The sequence below is a fragment of the Giraffa tippelskirchi genome, chromosome 7, assembly GCF_054371585.1.
Source record: "Giraffa tippelskirchi isolate mGirTip1 chromosome 7, T2T-mGirTip1v1.2.pri, whole genome shotgun sequence".
Taxonomy (NCBI): domain Eukaryota; kingdom Metazoa; phylum Chordata; class Mammalia; order Artiodactyla; family Giraffidae; genus Giraffa; species Giraffa tippelskirchi.
This window is the reverse complement of record NC_137281.1, coordinates 105,646,271-105,667,845: the sequence shown is the minus strand read 5'-3', so window position 1 is coordinate 105,667,845 and position 21,575 is coordinate 105,646,271. Positions and strand designations below refer to the sequence as shown.

General features: G+C 36.3%; 1 protein-coding gene across 13 annotated transcripts in view; it reads left to right on the top strand.

Moving 5' to 3' along the window:
* MAP4K5 (mitogen-activated protein kinase kinase kinase kinase 5) overlaps nt 1-15,608 on the top strand; it is a 106,292-nt gene extending 90,684 nt beyond the window's left edge. For 11 of the 13 annotated variants that reach the window (XM_081511296.1, XM_081511294.1, XM_081511289.1 and 8 more), the window contains 5 exons: nt 1,973-2,041; nt 4,372-4,464; nt 6,659-6,729; nt 11,335-11,390; nt 13,999-15,608. In XM_081511296.1, coding sequence (XP_081367422.1) covers nt 1,973-2,041; nt 4,372-4,464; nt 6,659-6,729; nt 11,335-11,390; nt 13,999-14,086 — 377 coding nt within the window. In that variant the 3' untranslated portion in view covers nt 14,087-15,608. Of the gene's footprint in view, nt 1-1,972; nt 2,070-4,313; nt 4,465-6,658; nt 6,754-11,334; nt 11,391-13,974 lie in introns of all 13 variants that reach the window. The other 2 variants (XR_014059888.1, XM_081511293.1) reach the window with 2 other exon arrangements.
* Nucleotides 15,609-21,575: the final 5,967 nt, after the last annotated feature.

The following is a 21,575-nucleotide window of genomic DNA, read 5'->3' as shown; positions in this document are numbered from 1 at the left end:
GGTGTCCTAGTAAATGTTTAACAACAGACTCTTGGGGTGCAGAGAAGCCTCGTTTATAGCAGTTGCCTGTTTCTGTGGTATAAATGCTCTCACCACAGCCAATTTCAAAATAACAACTTAATGTCATCTGACTTGCAAAATTTCTGAAAATTTATCAGTCCAGTACAAGCCAGTTCCAGCATGCCTTGGACTATTATCACTGTTTTTGTGCACCAGGTCATAATTTCCAGTAGAATAAAATAGGAATATATTCTTTACCCTCCCCCTGTCCTCCCCTCTCCCCACCCCTGCACTCATTTTTGTTTCTAATTTGTTAATGCTTTTGGTTGAGTTAGATGCATACGCTCATGGTATAGCTAACAGAAAGGTGCAAATGGCATTGTTTTATTATCATGAAATATAAGCAAGCCAAATAGAAATGTGTTCCTATTACGTACTTGCTGCTAAAAAGAAGGGTTATAAGTCCATTCATTTTAAAGCCAAGATCATGTTTGGCAGACAGCCCTAACTTGTTTATAAGTTGTTCATATATAATAATAGTGTAGAGAAAGTTATTTCATATGATTATCTAATGTAAGTTTACAAACCACTTTCTTCTGTATGTTGTATTAGGAGGTTACATTGTTTAAGGCTGGGCATTCAATGAGTCCTTTTGTGCATTTGCAGAGGTGAGGTTCAGGAGTTGTTGTTTGCTTTTAATGCCAGAAGCATACTGTTCTATCCACTTACAACACAGTCTAGGCTAAAATTATGGCAGACCCCAAATTACTCCCCGAGGAGAACCAGAACTCTGAGGGTATACATTCAAATCACCCTAAAGCAGAGATTGTCTTAGGTTTCTCCATTTTCACAAATGATTGCTAATCTATCTCCCAGCTATGTTGATTGCTGAGACCATACCTTGACTTGACAACAGTTTTAACAATTAAAATGAACTCCTACTCCAAGACTCTGTTAGTCTTATTTTGATTAATTGTTGCAGCATCCTTTTGTGCTTAGTAATTATCATCAGCACACAATAACTGTATGTTGAATAAATGTGTGAACATAAATTATTGAGAAAAGCTATTTTTTTGGGAATATTGCCTGAGAAAAACACTTTACCAATTCTGTACATCTGGATTCTTCAATATATATGGATTTTGGAAGGTCCAAAAATACCCCAAAATAATGTGTAAGATTTTGTGTTTATGCTCAGATGTGCAGTTTTTAAGGGAGAGGATCTATGGGTTTTCCCAAAAGATGTAGTTAAGAATGACTGCTCTAAATAATCCAAAATCTTTGCATAGTTTCACCTAGACCATTCACGCAATCTGAGTGGCTAAAATAGTTTTACCAAAAATGTTTTGCAAAAATGTCATCACTTATATGTTTATCAGCAAAGTAATGAAAGTTGCTTCCTGCAAAGATACTGTTGACAGTATTGTTCATTATGTCAACTGGTGTCCTGTTAATAAAGGAACTCCAACCTACACTCACACCCCAATAACCAGAAAAATTGCTCTCTGATCATAGTTTCATTAATACTTTTGCTTTTTCTGAATTATTGACTTGTTTTTTTTTTATCTCAGAGACACTGTGACCCATCTGGCTGATCTTGTTTTCATCCTCTCATTGGCTACTATAAAATGCAGAGCAAAATTTAATCACTGTATAACATGCATCTTCCTTCCTTCCCCATATTTACCATTTGCTTCATTTTATTTTTGTAATACACCTTTCTGGAACTAGCCAAGGTATTAATTAAATATAATATTGAGCCTTTCTCAGTTAGCCTTGCTTAAGACTTTGTTTTTTCAATTGACTTACATACATTTTTTTGAGAAGATAATTACAAAATATAATTTTTGTGTTAAACTTCAAAAGCTAGTTTAAAATCACAGAAAAAAATAATCAGAATTTGTGTTTCTTTTCTAAGTTCTAATTTTTAAAGCATATATAACTGTAACCTTGTTTTTCTTTTCCCCCTAAGGCAACCAACAGTTAGATTCCATTCATGTAACACAGTTGGAGAGAGATACTGTTTTAGTGTGTTTGGACAGTAAGTACTATTTTAAAGTTTATTCTAAGTGTCCTGCTTGATATAACATACCTTTTCATGAACTAGATTCTAATAGAATCAGTAGAGTAGATTTTGACTTTTCCACCTTAAGTAACCGTGTTTTATTGATGAAAAATGTAAATTAGTTACATATATAGTAATTAGTTGATCTGTTTGTCTATACTGTCCTCTGTGACCTTTTTCTTTATTTTGTTTGGCCGACTTGGAAACATTGTAGTTATTTTTTAAATTGTTCCACGACTGAATTTGCCATATCTTTGTCTTAATTTCTCTTCTCTAAAGCATTCCCTTATGGATTTGCCTTATAGACTCGTAAAGATCATCTAATATTATAGATAAGTAAACTAAATCCCACAATGTTTCCTTTGCCCATTATCCCTTAAGTACTTTTGATTCTTTGAACACTGATAAGATTGGAGTGATTTTTGGTTTTTTAAGTGAATTCAATGAATTCTTTTTTACTCAAAACAAGTAGAAAGCTCAGTACTGATTAATCAAATAAAAAGATGATCAGAATTTAATTGTAATAATGTTTAACCTTTAACATTAAACCCCTAAATACCTTCTGAGCCATCCAAGGATAATAAATCGTACTTAGTTTTCATTTTGTTCATTTATGTATTTTGTCAAAAAAATTGTAAACCTTTGATTAACTAAGCCTTCCATTTCCCAGCTATTCATGGTAAATGGAAAGTTAACTTTCTTCTGTTGGTTTTTTTTTCTCTTAAAGGAGCAGAAAAAGTTATTTGTCAACTATACAGTATAAAGCAGTTTTACCAAGCAGCAATAGAGATAGGCCTATAATCACAAATCATGATAGACAAATGAGGAAGTATTACAGAGAGAAAATATCTTCCAAGTCAGAGATGGTTAAATTAAAAAACAAATGGGCGAAAGGGAAATAGAATTATTCACATATATTGTGTAAACTATCCCACAGTTTACTTATAAAGAAATTGACTCTTTTTTTAAAATTTTTTATTAGTTTATTTTCTATTTTTTAACTTTACAATATTGTATTTGTTTTGCCATACATTGACATGAATCCACCATGGGTGTACATGTTTTCCCCTTTCAGAACCCCCCTCCCACCTCCCTCCCCATCCCATCCCTCCAGGTCATCCCAGTGCACCAGCCCTGAGCACCCTGTATCATGCATTGAACCTGCACTGGCGATTCGTTTCACATATAATAATTTACATGCTTCCATGCCATTCTCCCATATCATCCCGCCCTCGCCCTCTCCCATAGAGTCCATAATACTGTTCTATTTATCTGTGTCTCTTTTGATGTCTCGCATACAGGGTTATCTTTACCGATTGACTAAAATACCATATATATGTGTTAGTATACTGTATTGGTGTTTTTCTTTCTGGCTTACTTAGCTCTGTATAATAGGCTCCAGTTTCATCCACCTCATTAGAACTGATTCGAATGTATTCTTTTTAATGGCTGAGTAATATTCCATTGTGTATATGTACCATAGCTTCCTTATCCATTCATCTGCTGATGGACATCTAGGCTGCTTCCATGTCCTGGCTATTATAAACAGTGCTGCGATGAACATTGGGGTACACGTGTCTCTTTCAAGTCTGGTTTCCTCAGTGTGTAGGCCCAGCAGTGGGATTGCTGGGTCATATGGCAGTTCTATTTCCAGTCTTTTGAGGAATCTCTACACTGCTCTCCATAGTGGCTGTACTACTTTGCATTCCCACCAACAGTGTAAGAGGGTTCCCTTTTCTCCACTCCCTCTCCAACATTCATTGCTTGTAGTCTTTTGGATAGCAGCCATTCTGACGGGCGTGAAATGGTACCTCATGGTGGTTTTGATTTGCATAAGAAATTGACTCTTGAGAGTACCATCTTTTTGTCCTCCCTTGTACTTCCGTAGAATGTTAGTCACATACTAAAGTTAAGAATTACTACTATATTACTTATACATTATGTAATTTGTAAGGGGAAAAAAATCAACTCATATTGCTGAATATTTAGGCACCAAGGTAACTACTATTAAAGAAACACTGCACTTTAAAAAAAATCAGAATGTAAGTGTTCAATAGCTATGTAAAAAAAAAATAGTAATGGAACTGCCATTTGCAAAGGAGGCCTTACTTGTATAGAACGTATCAATGACAGTTTTTCACTGACCATGCTTGAATCTAGAGAAATAATTTAACTTTATTAAGGTAAGGTAAAGGTAAAAGCTCATGTATATCCATGTAAAATATCCATGTAAAATCCATGTATCAAGTTACATTTATTTTAACAAATTTGTATTTCCAGTCTTGACTTGTTTTTTCTTTTTTAAGAATTTGTAAAAATTGTAAATCTACAAGGAAAGCTAAAATCAAGTAAGAAACTGGCCTCTGAGCTAAGTTTTGATTTTCGCATTGAATCTGTAGGTAAGTCTCCTTTTTAAAATAATGCATTTAGAGAGCTTGGTTTTTTGTTCTTCTGTTCTTAGGGGTTATCTAGACCAGCACTGTCTCATAGAAACTTCTTGGATATAGAAGTGTTCTCTCTGTTCGTAAATACAGTAGTCATTAACCATACTTGTCAAGCATTTAAAACATGGCTGGTGCTACATTTTAATTTTTTTAATTTTAATTAATTTAAAATCTGATGTAAATAGCCACATGTGGCTTGTTCCTATCATAATCTTTTATTGTTGTTTCTTGAATATTTAAGACGTGAAATCATTTCTTAAATTTCTATATATTGTTCCCTTTGCTACATCAAGTGAATTATACTTCTTCCAGTTTCTTTCCAAATCATGAAGGTATTTGTGTGATGTGATTAACAGTGTTAGAATTCTTTGCCTTGTAAGATTCTGGTTGGTGTGTGTTGATGGTTTTGCTTTTAGGTCTATTTAAATATAAATAGCTAGTTTCCCACAGAATCTGGAAAATACTACTATGCCATTTGAATTTACGTTCTTATCAATGAGTGTTTAACTCTGTATTGATTTTATGATAAAAAATTATATTTTATTATTTTTTGCATCCTCACTGATTAATGTCAGTAAGTATTTTCCTCAGGGGTAATAGGACTTATGAAAAAATACTGTAGGTGGGAACATTTTGAATAGTTTATAATATGGTTCTACCATAAGTCAAAAACAGTTAATCAAATTTGATTTTTATTTAGGCTATAAAAAATGTGTATTTTAAAATTAAATGTCTATAACTTTTTAAAACATGTTTCTCACTGTTTAGAAAATTTTCTGTTTATTTTTAATATTTTAATGGTTTCTCAAATGCAGTTTTGCCCTATCTCAAAGTGTGTTTATCCCTCTGGGTAAACATCTCGAATATAAATAATTGGCTTATGATTGGAAGTTTTAATCTTCTTAAGCAGAAAGCCTAAACTTTCTGTAGATGCTGCGACAAAAGGAATTCTGGAAATAGTTTCTTCTTTTACTCCTTTGTATTCTGAATATTGCATACTAGTTCCTAAAATTTAATATTTTCAATAGAGATTCCAACATATAGATCTCTAGATCCTCCTAATTTTAACTGAAACACACTTGTGCCTCAACTTTCTCATATGTGCCAAACGTTTTAGGAAATTTTAGTTGTTATACAAAAGTTTATTCCTCCCAGGCTACAATCTCTTCTTTCCAGTGAATCTTGGAATAATTCCAAGGATCCTCCTGGGGAAAAAAGAGTTCCTTTAAGTCACCTTTTAAAAATAAAGCCAGTACCTGTTTTTTCATTTCACGGTTAGTGAAATTTGTATGATTTGTCACTGTAAAATTGTGTTTCTTGAGCTAAATTATGTCTCCAGAATATTCTTACATTAACTTTTTACAGAGTCAGTATTCAGTAAGAGGTATGATAAATTTCAGTCACTTTCTCTCATCACCTTTATTGGTACAGGGCATATGGCTAACTCTTCAACAATTAGAGCTTTCAACAACTAGCTTTCGCTCATTCTTACTCCCTCACTCACTCCAGCCTCTGGCTAGGAAAGGACCAGAGGCCCTGCTTCCCCCACTCCAAAATTAGGATCCCTGCCACTCTGTCTGTAAACCACTAAGTGACCCCATATGGGTGCCTCAGTGGGTCCAGACCTATGCTTGGCGCCAGGCAAGACACAGAAATGGACAAGGCACAGGGAGAACAGGTTTCCCTTCAGCCTTCAGCCACCTCAGAGAATCATGGGAGATGGATGAGGAGCAGGAGGGGGCATGACATGTCATGGGGTGGCTACACTTTAGGCCCTCCTAAAGTTGGTCTTTTATCCAAGAAAGCAATTATATGTTCCTATTATTTTATTTACCCTTATAAGACAAAAAATAGTATATGAAAGAAAAATTAATGTGCTGGTGTCCACTCATCAGAAGTTAGCCCATTTTTAAATAAATGCCTGTTATAATATATCTTAAGGAAACTTCTGTGACACTGCCTCAATACATTATTTGAGCTTTGGCATGTCTTAGCCACAAAAATGTTGAGAACTAATGGTCTAGACAGTGGAATTTTGCACCAAGCACCAAGTAACCTTACATTATCATTGATTAAAAACAGTCAAGGAAAATGTATAATGCAGTACTCTGTGCCTTATTTTAGTCCTGTTCTCCTTTATCCTTTTTAGTATGCCTTCAAGACAGTGTATTGGCTTTCTGGAAACATGGAATGCAGGGTAAAAGCTTCAAATCAGATGAGGTAAGATTTCTCAAATTATCTCCAGTGATTCTCACTAAAGATTTTAAGTGTTGAAATATTCATTTTATGCATTTTCTCTCTGAACCCACATTGCTATATTTAGTGCCTTTAGTGCCAGTAGAACAAAATTGCCAGTATTTTCCCTTCAAAAAATGTCCAGTTTTGTATTTATTGTATTCTCAGTGGCCAAAGGAATAGTCAAACATGAGTTTACACAATTTCAGTCCTCTTATTTGTAAATTTATAAATATGGTCACTAAGCTTACTAAACTATTCTAAAGGTAATAAGCCTTCTCCATAGTCTATAAATGTGGAGCTTCTTTTTTAATATTTAAAATTCTAAGTTAATATGTATTGAATCACAGGACTAAGGAAAATCTAAGAAAATTAGCTCACTTACTAAATATTTACTGCATACCAAATACATTTAGGATGCTGTTATTATTATAACATTGAAGACATAATGAATATAATTATGAATAATATCAAACACTTGTGATATCTATGTTCCAGGCACTTTACAAATATTAGTTTATTGAAGGCAAGTAGAATAGTAGGGTTTTTAAGAACCATTCAAAGTAAGGTTGGGATTCCCTGGTGGCTCAGATGGTAAAGAATCCACCTGTAATGTGGGAGACCTGGGTTCGATCCCGGGGTTGGAAAGATCCCCCGGAGGAAGGCATGGCAGAGTAAGGTTAGATACTGTTCATATTCCCCATTTTACAGGCACAGAGAGGTTAAATAACTTAATGAGAGTTACAGAGCTAGTTCAATGGCAGAGCCTAGATGGTGAAGGGTTTCCAAAAATCACTTCTACTGAGATCGTCAGGATACATTTCATGTAGGAGATGGGACTTAGGCTCCCACCTTGAGAGATTAATTCTAGCAAAGATGTTTCCCATTTGTGTGAGTACCTATGTAGTTCTTTTACACCACGGTCTCACAAATTTATGGACTTATAACTATTTCCACCTCTTACATGAATGCAGAATTAGAATGCTTCCAAGTAAAAATGACATAAATCAGCTGTCTTCAGTTTATCTAGTTACTGACCTATGTCACTAAATGTCACCAGACCCCTGCATTTAATGAAGCCTACAGTCCTATTTACTGCCATAAGATTAAGTGCTTAAGTGCTGTTTTCATTGTGTTAGTCCTGTGGTTAGAAATCTGAGGAATTTACTTCACTATCAGTTCAGTTCAGTCGCTCAATCGTGTCCGACTCTTTTGTGACCCCATGGACTGCAGCACGCCAAGCCTCCCTGTCCATCACCAAGTCCCAGAGCCTACACAAACTCATGTCCATTGAGTTGGTGATGCCATCCAACCATCTCATCCTCTGTCGTCCCCTCCTCCTCCTGCCCCCAATCCTTCCCAGCAACAGGGTCTTTTCCAGTGAGTCAGTTCTTTGCATCAGGTGGCCAAAGTATTGGAGTTTCAGCTTCAACATCAGTAGTTCCAATCAAAATTCAGGACTGATTTCCTTTAGGATGGACTGGTTGGGTCTCCTTGCAGTCCAAGGGACTCTCAAGAGTCTTCTCCAACACCACAGTTCAAGAGCATCAATTCTTTGGCGCTCAGCTTTCTTTATAGTCCAACTCTCACATCCATACATAACTACTGGAAAAACCATAGCCTTGACTAGATGGACCTTTGTTGGCAAAGTGATGTCTCTGCTTTTTGACATGCTGTCTAGGTTGGCCATAACTTTTCTTCCAAGGAGTAAGCGTCTTTTAATTTCATGGCTGCAATCACCATCTGCAGTGATTTTGGAGCCCAAGAAATAAAGTCTGCTACTTTTTCCACTGTTTCTCCATCTATTTCCCATGAAGTGATGGGACCAGATGCCATGATCTTTGTTTTCTGAATGTTGAGCTTTAAGCCAATTTTTTCACTCTCCTCTTTCACTTTCATCAAGAGGCTCTTTAGTTTTTCTTCACTTTCTGCCATAAGGGTGGTGTCATCTGCATATGGAGAAGGCAATGGCAACCCACTCCAGTACTCTTGCCTGGAAAATCCCATGGATGGAGGAGCCTGGTAGGCTGCAGTCCGTGGGGTCGCTAAGGGTCGGACATGACTGAGCAACTTCACTTTCACTTTTCACTTTCATGCATTGGAGAAGGAAATGGCAACCCACTCCAATGTTCTTGCCTGGAGAATCCCAGGGACGGGGGAGCCTGGTGGGCTGCCATCTATGGGGTCACACAGAGTCGGACATGACTGAGGCGACTTAGAAGCAGCAGCAGCAGCATCTGCATATCTGAGGTTCCTGATATTTCTCCTGGAAATCTTGATTCCAGCTTGTACTTCATCCAGCCCAGCGTTTCTCATGATGTACTCTGCATATAAGTTAAATAAGCATGGTGACAATATACAGCCTTAACGTACTCCTTTTCCTATTTGGAACCAGTCTGTTGTTCCATGTCCAGTTCTAACTGTTGCTTCCTGACCTGCATACAGTGATAAGAAAGCCTTTCTCAGTGATCAGTGCAAAGAAATAAAGGAAAATAATAGAGTGGGAAAGACTAGAGATCTCTTCAAGAAAATTAGAGATACCAAGGGAACATTTCATGGAAAGATGAGCACAATAAAGGACAGAAATAGCATGGACCTAACAGAAGCAGAAGATACTAAGAAGAGGTGGCAAGAATACACAGAAGAACTGTACAAAAAAGATCTTCATGACCCAGATAATCACGATGGTGTGATCACTCACCTAGAGCCAGACATCCTGGAATGTGAAGTCAAGTGGGCCTTAGGAAGCATCACTACAAACAAAGCTAGTGGGGGTGATGGAATTCCAGTTGAGCTATTTTAAATCCTAAAAGAGGATGCTGTTAAAGTGCTGCACTCAATATGCCAGCAAATCTGGAAAACTTCAGCGGTGGCCACAGGACTGGAAAAGTTCAGTTTTCATTCCTATCCCTAAGAAAGGCAATGCCAAAGAATGTTCAAACTACCGCACAATTGCACTCATCTCACACGCTAGCCAAGTAATGCTCAAAATTCTCCAAGCCAGGCTTCAATAATACGTGAGCCATGAACTTCCAGATGTTCAAGCTGGATTTAGAAAAGGCAGAGGAACCAGAGGTCAAATTGCCAACATCCGCTGAATCATCGAATAGCAAAAGAGTTCCAGAAAAGCATCTGTTTCTGCTTTATTGACTATGGCAAAGCCTTTGATTGTGTGGATCACAATAAACTGTGGAAAATTGTTAAAGAGATAGGACTACTTCACTATATCAAGTGTGAATTCTGCTTCTTCTCTTAAGTCATCTTGCTTACCTTTTTCTTTCTCGTTTTGTTCTCATCCTTCAATTTGGGCCTAGCTGGAATGATCACAATGTAATATTTAGCCACTCCAGTCCACAATGATTGGAACATTTCTGAACTTAATACTCTGAAAATCAGCTCCACTTAGTGTAGCACCATATTTATTTTCTGATTCAAGTTCATTAGTTCCAGGGCTTGCCTGGTGGCTCAGTGGTAAAGAATCCACCTGCTGATGCAGGAGACACGGGTTTAATCCCTGATCTGGGAACATCCCACATTCCACGGAGCAACTAAGCCCATGTGCCACAACTACTGAACCTGTACTCTAGAGCCTACGAGCCACAACTACTGACCCCACATGCCCTAGAACCCGTGCTCCAAAACAGAAGAAGCCACCACAATGAGAAGTCTGTATAACTAGAAAGTAGCCCTCTGTTCACCACAACTAGAGAAAAGCCCACACAACAGCAAAGACCCAGCACAGCTCCCAAAAAATGAAATAAAATTTTTTTATTTTTAATGCTATTTTTAATACTTATTCTATATTTACATTGTCATAGTCTGGGCTCCTCCAAAAGCTGACCCTGAAACAAGGATCCAAGTGGCAAGTAGCTTATTTGGGAGTGGATCCCAGAAAACAAGTGATAAAGTGAGGAATGTAAGATGGAGAAAGGCAAAAAGCCAACAAAAGCACATTTAATAAATCCCATAGGGACTACTGACAGTGTGGGACATACCTCAGATTCAGCTCATTGTAAGGTGGGGATGCAAGTGCGTTTGTACACCAACTGCTGGCCCCTGTTAGTGAAGAGTTGCCCGCAGAAGAATGAACTACCCACACTTTGGAATAGTAGCTGTGCATGTCTGAGCACTTTCTTTAGTTTTGGAGAAGACAGAGCAGAAGAATACCACCAGTACACAGATGTAAGACTCTGGTGCATGGCAGTGTCTGTCAGAGCTCTGCTGCAATCATGTGGGCCATGGACGCCACCTCAAACATCTGCACTGTAGGGGCTGTGCACTCTAGCAGACTTATATTCAAATCTTGGATCTCCCAAGTTACATTAGTTCTCTGAGTCTTTAATAATATGGGAATGATAATACATATCATAAAGAGTTCTAAGTAAAGTGCCTGGCCCATACCCCAAACATGTTGATTTGTTTCTAATAATAAGCAGTCCAGAAAACTTACTGAAATTTTTTCCATATGAAAAATTGAATCTATCAAAAACTATCATTCTGATCAATAATTGCTCTAGCTAAATGATTTTTAAATTATTATTTAAATAATATGGGGAATAAAATATTACTGATGGGTATTTTCTCTCATAGGTTACCCAGGAGATTTCAGATGAAACAAGAGTTTTCCGCTTATTAGGATCAGACAGGTAATAGTTTGGTTGTTTTATTACCAAAGGAGTTCAGCAATTGTATTTTTATTTACATTGTCACCTCAGATTGTATTTCAAACAAAACTTTTTTTTTCAATATGTTTATTTATTTTCTTAAAGTAAAGTTGGTTTATAGTATTTATATGAGTTTCATATATGCAGCTGTATATTTCTAGTTCTGTACTCTTCAGTGTGCTCACCACCAGAAGTTTAGTTTCCTTCCATCACCATACAGTTGATCCCCTTTACCCATTTCGTTCTCCCTCCACCCCTAGCTCTTCCCCCTGGTAGCCAGTCTGTATTTACATGTTTGTTTTTGTTTGGTGTTTTCATTTATTTTTGTGTATGTTAAATGAAACTCTTAGAGGCCTCAGAATCTTAGAGAAATTTCCCCATATCTTTATTGAGAAAGAACTATTTTAATTAGTCAGTTAAGGAAGCTTTTATCAGTGTGTGAGGATCATAATTCTTATACTCAGCCAAGACAGAATGTGTGTTAGCATAGATATTTATGTTCCTAGTAGCATGATATATTTGTGGGTCTTTTCTTTTTATCGTTTCTTCCTGACATGTTAACTTCTGTTAACTGTTATTACATAAATCCAACAGAATGTGCACCTTGTGGCTTTAACTTTATATATCAGAAGATATTTGACTCAGTCTCTGAGCTCATTCTAAAGTAGAAGGAATTATGTGGTCTCTGTGATCAAAATGAAAGATAAGTTCCAAAACTATGCCCTCTTATGAAAAAAACTTATAGTTTTTGTTCTTCAGAATCTATACTGTATACCTCTACAATAAGTAAAATACCTATTTTCCCACCAAGAGTTGTTAACTGAAGCAAAAGATCAAGAACCTCTGGTCTTCAAGTTCAGTCTAGTCACAATCATTGCTTAAATATTATATGCTTAAGGAAAGAGGGGAGAATTGGAGTTATACTTCCATAAAAATTTTAAAGAGACTTTCGTAAGGAGAAAAAGGATTTTGGGGAAATGACGGTTACCTTAGTAGTAAAGGCAAGTCCACAGAGCGTGGCAGCCTAGTAACTAGCCCTGCAAAAAAAGGATTTGAGGACCACCTGGTAAACGCTCTAAAATGGGAGGCTCTTTGCTTCTCCAAAAGGAAGGGCTGACAAAAGAATTGTAAATCATCCAGTGATCCTAGCACTCTGGTAAAATATAGTAAGAGAAAATTCCTTTTCATAGAGGATAGGCGTCAGAAGGTATTTCTCATAGTTACTTGTTTCCTTCCAGCTCCTTCCCCTAGAATTTTCTCTTTCATCTATTCCCTTTTTTGTCTATATTGTTTTTCCATTTTCTGTCACTATTTGCCCTAAAAAACTACTTTTCTCAGGCCATTGCCTTGTTCTGGTTATCTTCTTACTTGGGCATCTCCTTGATTTTAAGATATGTATCTTAACCAAAGTTTTTGTTGTGTCTTAATTTTTAAAGAGATCTCTTAAACTATATTGTTTAAATATAGGTATTAGTGTCTAGCAGGAAAGAAAACTATGTAGAATATTAATAATGGACAGTTGAATTATGGGTAATTTTATTTTCCCCTTCTATTTTTTATAATGCATAATTCAAGTATATATTACTTTTCTGTTGTTTTCATTTAAAAGGTAATAATATGCTAGTTGTAGGAAATTCCTGCACTAGAAAAATGCACAGTATTATGCAACTCCCCCCTCCCATTTCCCTTTCTAGACTTTTTTCTGTGCATGGGCATATTATTTTTTATTTTGTTCTCAAACCTATCTTCTTACCGTTTAGAACCTATGATATGACATTTGATTGGTTTTTGGGTTTTCTTCCTATTGGTCCTTTCATTGAACTCTTTCCTTGCCCTTGTTCCAGGGACAAGGGAGATGGCCCCACTTCTTAGTTTCTAAAACTATTTTTTTCAGATATCTTAAAGAACAGTGTGAGTAGGTATCTCTTAAAATTCAATTTTATTCTCTTAACCCTTCCTCTAGCCCCTTCTCGTTCATGTGTATTCTAAAGCTTTATTATACGTTTTGTTTACATGTATGAGTAAGCAAATTTGTTTTTGGTTGGAATAAGATGAGACTATTCTGAAACATTTTCAATATTTTTGATAGCTCAGTTGGTAAAGAATCCTCCTGCAATGCAGAAGACTCTGGTTCATTTCCTGGGTTGGGAAGATCCGCTGGAGAAAGGATAGGCTACTCACTCCAGTATTCTTGGGCTTCCCTTGTGGTTCAGCTTGGTAAAGAATCTGTCTGTAATTCAGGAGACCTGGGTTTGATCCCTAGGTTGGGAAGATCCCCTGGAGAAGGGAAAGGCTACCCACTCCAGTATTCTGGCCTGGAGAATTCCATGTACTATATGGGGATGCAAAGAGTTGAACACAACTGAGTGACTTACACTTTCACTTTCACATTCATAAATCCATCAATTCTTACTCAGTTTTGTTTTTAAGCTATAAAACATAAACTCAATGTGACTGTGCATCTATGATCTCTATAATCTTGTGTGAATGTGAACAATGATATTCTTCTCTCCTAGTTTGATGTTAGTATTTGAAGATGAAATCTCTATTCTTGCTCTTTAATGAGATTTTTGTTTTGATTTGATTGCAGGGTTGTTGTTTTGGAAAGTAGACCAACAGAAAATCCTACTGCACACAGCAATCTTTACATCTTGGCTGGACATGAAAATAGTTACTAAGCAACAGAAACTGGTCTCAAATGACAGGAAAATGAATATACTCCACTGAAAGGAAAAATATCTTGAGGAAATTCAGTACAAACTATACTATGATTTGCTTTAATTGTTATGAGTTAAATGATCTGTACTTTAAGGTAGGATTCAATATTTTCTGTAGCTGGAAACAGCTATTCTATCTCTTGCCACTGTGTGGTGGTTTTTTTCAAGTTTGCTTAATAAAAGCTATGAGACAAATAGTCCTCTAGTTCCAGGAAACACAGTCTTTTAAAAAAAAAATAATGTTTGTAACAAGGGTGCCATTGATATTTTTAGGTAACAACTTGTGATTATCTTCAGAGAGGTAAATTTAGTGACAGTTTTCTCATTTTATACCATGTTTCATTCCTTCTTAATGAACCTAATTTGATAAAGAAATTATCAGATAAGCCTTTCACTTTTACATTGGCCATTCTGTATGTTTTTGTAAAATAGAATATTTAATCCTTATTTATTAATCTCTTGCTGGAGTGGTGTAATGTATCTAACTTTTAGTAAAGGAGGTTGCAGAGCAGCTTAAATTTTTTTATAATGTGTAAAAATTTTGTTTACCTTTTAAGACTAGTACTTTGAGGGGTTAAAGGCTGTGTTTGGAGGTTCAGTACATACATGCAATTTTATTTAACACAAGTATTTTGTAATATAATATTATCCAGAATTGCCTTAAAGGGGAGTTTTTTGTTTTCAACTACATACAGTTGTAGGGGGGTCATACAGAAGATAATGATGATGGTCGAAATATTGTTAGAAGGAGTGTGTCTGTCTAGATGTGCCTACCGTGTGTATGTATTCTTGACAAGCAGTATAATATACCTGTGATTTTTTTTTTTACATTAGGGATAATGCATAAGAAATTAATCTTCATATATATTATCATCCCTAATGTAGAGGGGAAAAGTATTTAACTGCCCATGATATATATTTTACATATACTATGCCAGAGGAGAAAATGTAAAGCAACTACACGTGTATTCTTCAGTTTTTTACCATACATAGATCTTCATTTTGAGTAGGTTTAAGAAAAAATCTTTAAGTGAAATTTAATTCCTGACGGGATAGTATAAAGTAAGTATTATAAAAACTCGTATTCTAAAGATAAGAAAGGATAGGGCCATTCTTGAGTTTTCTTCCTTTCTGCTATTGTTAATATTCAAAATTAAAGCATCACATTGGTACCTATTATCTTAATATGTTTAACAGTTACCTTTGAGATGATGAGCAAGGGGTTGGTAGTAACAAACTATGGATTCTTTTTGAGCAGGTCCTTGAGAGGAAGACAGTGTAACTATCTCATTTAGTCTGTAGTGATCCTACATAGTAGGTATGATCATCATCTCCATTTTTCAGATGAGGAAATAAGGGGTTAGCAAGGTTGAGACTTACCCAGTTCACACCGCAAGTTAGTGATTGAGCCAGACCATGAGTCTTGTGACTCTGTTCTTTTTGCTATGCAATATGCAAACAATAAAATGTTATGCAAATGAAATATATAAAGTTTTGGCCTTTTAAAATGTATATATGATTTCAGTAAGTGTGTCACTGTTTGTTTTGGGTATGTTAAATGGGGCCTCTGGACTGAAGGACACTGGATATAATAGATGTCAGGGAGTCCTACTCAAAACAGGAAATAGTCATGTTGTGTTTACAAAGACCAACATCCTCCTCCTCGCTGAATCTTGGCTGCCAGATCTTCCCATCCAACAATATTGGAAGAGTTCTTCTCTGTGCCATCTGACCAGTGCAAGTGAAAAGACCTAAACACATCCTGACATCAGAGGTGTCCTGGCTAAACTGCCCAGCTGGATAGCTCTACAATGAAAATCATAGTTAATGTGCCCACCACCCCACGCATGCATCCAGACTTGCAGTTATTCTTTTAGTTCCATGCTATTAAAAATGATTAATAACCAGGAGTTATGAAACATGCAGAGGCCTCTTACATGAGAGAGAGAAAACAATTAAGGAAAAAGCACCTAAAGGAAACAGACTATGAAGAAAGAAAAAAATGTCAAAAGAAAAAGTATCTTTGGAAAGATGAATTTGCAACTATGAATCAGGAGTAGGATACTTCAAAAAAAGAGCTTTCAAAAAACAGCTATTAGAAAAAATGAATAGCATTGCTGAATAAGTCAATAGATGATTTAGAATATAAAGTTGAAGAAATTTCTCAGGAAATAAAAAGAAATTAAAATATTGGAGAAAAAAGTTAATTTTTAACAGCCAAGAAGGCCCAGTATTCAATCTCCCAGAGTTCCAAAAAAGAACAGAGAAAACAGGGACTCAGTGGAGTATTACAAGAAATATTTCCAGTACTAAACAACTTCACATTTTAGATTGAAAGAATAATACAATGGATGAAAAAAAGTCTATTATGAAATTTCAGGCACTTTGGGGTCAAAGAGAAGATATGTTTCCAAAGAAAACGGGCAGGTCAAATACCAAGGAGTAAGAATCAGAATAGCTTCAAATTTCAACAGAAGCAGTGCCTTCAAAATTCTGAAAGAAATTTCCAACCTAAAATTCTGGATCTAAATAAACTATTAATCAAACCTAAGGGGAAAATGAAAACATATTTATTTGTACAGGGTCTCACAAATTTTACCTCTCATATGGTCTTTCTCAAAAAACCATAGAGGATGTGTTTCATAAAAATAAGGGCACAAATCAAGCAAAATGAAGACATAAGGTGTAAAGACTGGGATTCAGCACAAGAGAGAGACAAAGGCTGTCTCCGGATGATGATGAGATAGCCAAGGATGACACCACACCAGCCATACAGAACACAGTGAAGCATATCAGAAGTTCCCACAGAGCCTTTTTCAGAAAGAGTAATAAACTACCTGATGCATCTCCCTGAGCCCAGAAAATCAGAATGAGGGGCTTGCGACATTGAAATGGAGAAGGAGGAAGGGTCAACATAAAGGTGCATTGTTGAGGTCATTGCTGTGTAGACAGTGGCAGCTTGATTCCACCATGTTTTCTGTGAAGCTCTGTGATAGTGCAGCAATAGTCTACTGAAAGACAAGTGGCTTGACTGTTTTCTTGACTCTTCCTTACTGGTTGAGTTGCTGGAAGGGCATTATCTCCTGAAGTACACCGCTGTAGCTGGCCATGTGGGCTCCTTGGGTGTTAGAGAATGCCCTGAGGTAGAAAGCTGGAAGAGTACGAGATAAATCTGAGCTCAGATAGAACTATCCACTGCCTCTGTGGCTGAAATCAGAAATGGGTTCAATTCAGTTCAGTCACTCAGTCACGTCCGACTCTTTGCAACCCCATGGACTGTAGCACGCCAGGCTTCCCTGTCCATCACCAACTCCCGGAGCTTGCTCAAACTCCTGTCCATTGAGTCGGTAATACCAGTCAACCATCTCATCCTCTGTCATCCCCTTCTCCTCCCGCCTTCAATCTTTCCCAGTATCAGGGTCTTTTCCAATGAGTCAGTTCTTCGCATCAGGTGGCCAAAATACTAGAGCTTCAGTTTCAGCATCAGTCCTTCCAATGAATGTTCAGGACTGATCTCCTTTAGGATGGACTGGTTGGATCTCCTTGCAGTCCAAGGGACTCTTAAGAGCCTTCTCCAACACCACAGTTCAAAAGCATCAGTTCTTCGGCGCTCACTTTTCTTTATGGTCCAACTCTCACACTCATACATGACTACTGGAAAAACCATAGCTTTGACTACGGATCTTTGTTGGCAAAGTAATGTCTCTGCTTTTAGGATTCAATCTGTGATAATATTATTTCTATGCAAAAACTTACCTAAGGTTGAAATCAAACCAAAAACTGCCAGGTATTAACTCCAGGAAAACAAAATGTTATATAGGAAAGAAAAGGTAAACCACTGTGACCAGTGGCTGAATGCCATAAAAATGTTAACAGTAAATAATAATCTAATCAAGTTTATAACATAATTATATTGAGAGAGAATACAGTGGTGTGGAGGTAAAGTGGAACAGTGGGAAATCAACAGAAAATTAAAAATAAGCAGCTTATTTAGTGACATGGAAATAAAATAATCTGCTAAAAAAGAAGGAAAAAGGTTTTTGAAGAGAGACGGGGTAGGGGCATGCTTTTTTTGGTGACAAACTTATAGGACTATTCAGTTATTTATGTACGTGCCTACAGTGTTTTTAATGTAAAAGAAAACTTTAAGTGAAAGCATGTTTCTGTTACATGACAGAAACAATATGAACAAACATACAAATTCAGCTTCTTATACTGTACCTTACACACAGTGTGTGTGTATTAGTCATTCAGTCATGTCCATTCGAGTCTTTGCACCCCATAAACTTAAGCTCACCAGGCTCCTCTGTCCATGGGGATTCTCCAGGCAATAATACTGGAGTGGGTTGCCATGCCCTTCTCCAGGGGATCTTCCCAATCCAGGGATTGAACCCAGGTCTCCCACATGGCAGGCATCTGAGCCACCAGGGAAGCCCTTACACATAGTAGGTATTCCATTAATATGGACTATAACTAATGTATGCATAGTGTAGAAGAAGGCCAGTAATTGGGGGACAGGGTGGGAAACTGGTTAAGTAAATCTAGAAGGTCTTGTGACATAAAGCATTTTTATCTTTTTTTTTTTTTTTTTTTTTGGCTAAACCTCCTGTCCAGCCTTCTCACCCACTGCTCCATTAAGCACCTTGGAACACTGGCACATAGAGGTCATGATCATCCCACCTTCATTGCTTGACTCATAATGACTCTCCCATCTGAAATTATGATTTTTCACCAAAAATTTAAATTATTTATTTCACTCAAGGCACTTGGTTTACTCTACACAAGCCCTAACTTTTACATGGCCCTTCTGTTTATTTTCTGCTTTCCAGAATTTCTACAACACATGTAGATTATACATCTCCGCATAATACTCAGTTGTCACATACTGGCCAAACCCATTTAGCACTAACTACTTACCTTAGGCAAATTAGTCAACCTATCCAGGCTTCCATCTCCTTATCTGTTGGTTGGAAATCATGGCCACATCATATGGTTGTTAGGAGGGTTAAGTGAGATCCTTGGCATTAAAGTTTCTTGCTTATGGGAAGGAAAAAATAAAAAGCTGACTCCTCTGTTTTTCACCAGAAAGTTCATTAAAGGCATAAAGAGTGCATTTTCATTCTTTAGTTATTCCTCTCAGTATGTCACACATTGGTAGACTTGCCATGGAGATCTTTAAATTCTGCTCTTTCAAGTTCCTTACATGTTTTTTCATTAGAAAAATAATCAGTACCTTGTGTCAAAGATTCAGGACACTCTTCCATACCAAACAGAGCAGCAAGCATCATTTTAGGTTTACTGAGAATCTCAAACTGTTCTTAATGGATCTTATTAGGAGAAGACCAAGAAACATTTGTTAAACATCTACTGTATTAACATCGGGAATGAATCAAATATTCTCACTCTCACCACTTGTTATTCATTGTACTGGAGGTCCTAGTCGGTTCAATAAAAGAAAACTAAGAAAAAAGAAGATTTGGAAAGGAATAAAAATGCCATTGTTTGCAAGTAAACTGTTAGAACTGTCAGTATAAAAACAACTGTATATGCATATACCTGCAATAAACAGAAAATGAAATTTTAAAAGGATACTATTTACAATATAGAAAACCATCAAATGTCTAAGGAAATGAGATGGAAGATCTCTATACTTAACAGCTGTCCCTGCGGACACCAGGGGCATACATGGAGGAAAGGCCACATGAGGACACAGCAAGAAGGCAGCTATCTACAAGCCAAGGAGAGAGGCCTCAAGAGAAACCAACCCTGCTAACACCTTGTTTTCAGACCTTCAGCCTCCAGAACTGTGAGACAATGAATTTCTGTCCTTTAAAAAAATAAAACTCTATCGTTGAAAAGAATTAAGACCTAAATAAATGGCAGATTATGCCATGTTGCTGAATTAGATTTGATATTATAAAAATGTTAGTTGATTGAAAGATTCTCTGTCATACAAGCAGATACTTTATGAAAATTAACAAGTTGATTATAAATTGCATAAAAGGCAAAGGGCCAGGAATACCCAAGGCAATCTTGAAAAAGAAATTTGGGAATCTTTACCATATTTCAAGAGTTATGATAAAGTTGCTGTAGCAATTCAGAAGAGTGACATTGGCATGAAAATAAAAAATGAAGTACAACTGAGAGTCTAGAAACAGACCCACACTTAGTCACCTTATGTATAATAGATGCACTGCAGTGGAGTAAAAGGATAGCTTTTTTAATAAATTTTATTCAGACTTTATTGAAAACAATAATGGAAAATCAAATGAATCTTGACTGCAGCTTCACTCAAAAAAATAAATACCAAGTAGATTTTAAATCATCTAAAATATATAAAACTGTAATGCTTTTAAAATAAAGCATAATATCTTCATGAACTTGGAGTAAACAAAGATTTCCTAAACAAATCATTAAGACTTTGGCTATAAGATAAAAAATTGATAAAATTGACTTAATTAAAATTAAGATGCTCTAAGGACACCTTTACAAGAATGAAAAGACAAGCCACAAAATGGAAAAGTGGTTTGCATTACATATATTCACAAAAGACCTACCCAGAAGATATAAAGAACTAAGGCAGAAAACCTAATGAAAAAATGGGCAAAGGATTTTGAACAAGTGCTCCACAAAAGGAAACATCCACGTAGTCAATAAATATGTATTCACTTCCTTGATTATCAGAGAAATGCAAATTAAAAATGCAATACTTTACAAATTCACTGAAATGGAAAAAAAAGATAAAACCAAATACAATGAAATTGTGAAGAAACTGGGTTGTTGCACATTGCTAGTGGCAATGATGCACACTTTAGAAAACAGTTTGGCAGTTTCTTAAAACTGTTAAACAGATTCACCATACGACCCAACAATTCCAATCCTACGTATCTGCCCTAGAGAAAACATGTCCACACAAAAGACTTGTATGTAAATATCCATAGAAGCAACCCAAATATCCACCAGCTGGTAAATTAGTTATGTGTATGCAATGGAATACTATTCAGCAATGAAAATGAACAAAGTGCTGATACAACATGGATGAACCTTAAAAACATGTTAAGAATGGAAGAAATCGGTCACAAAAGATCACATATTTTAACGATTCTATTTATATGAACTGTCCAGAAAAGGTGATCCATAGAGACAGAAAAGAGACTAGTGTTTGCATGAGGCAGGGGTTTAGGGTAAAGAATGACTGTGAATGGGCATGAGGTTTCTTTTTGAGATGATAAAAATATTTTTAAATTAGAATGTGATGATAGTTGCATGACTGTAAACTTAACTAAAAACCATTTATTTATAGACCTAAAATGACTGAATTGTATGGTATATAAAGTGTACCACAATAAAACCACAGAGAGGAAGAGAACATCCAAAGGATCAATAAACCCTTCAAAAGGTATTAACTTTATTCGTTACCAGAGAAATTAAAACAGTAATGCTGCTACAG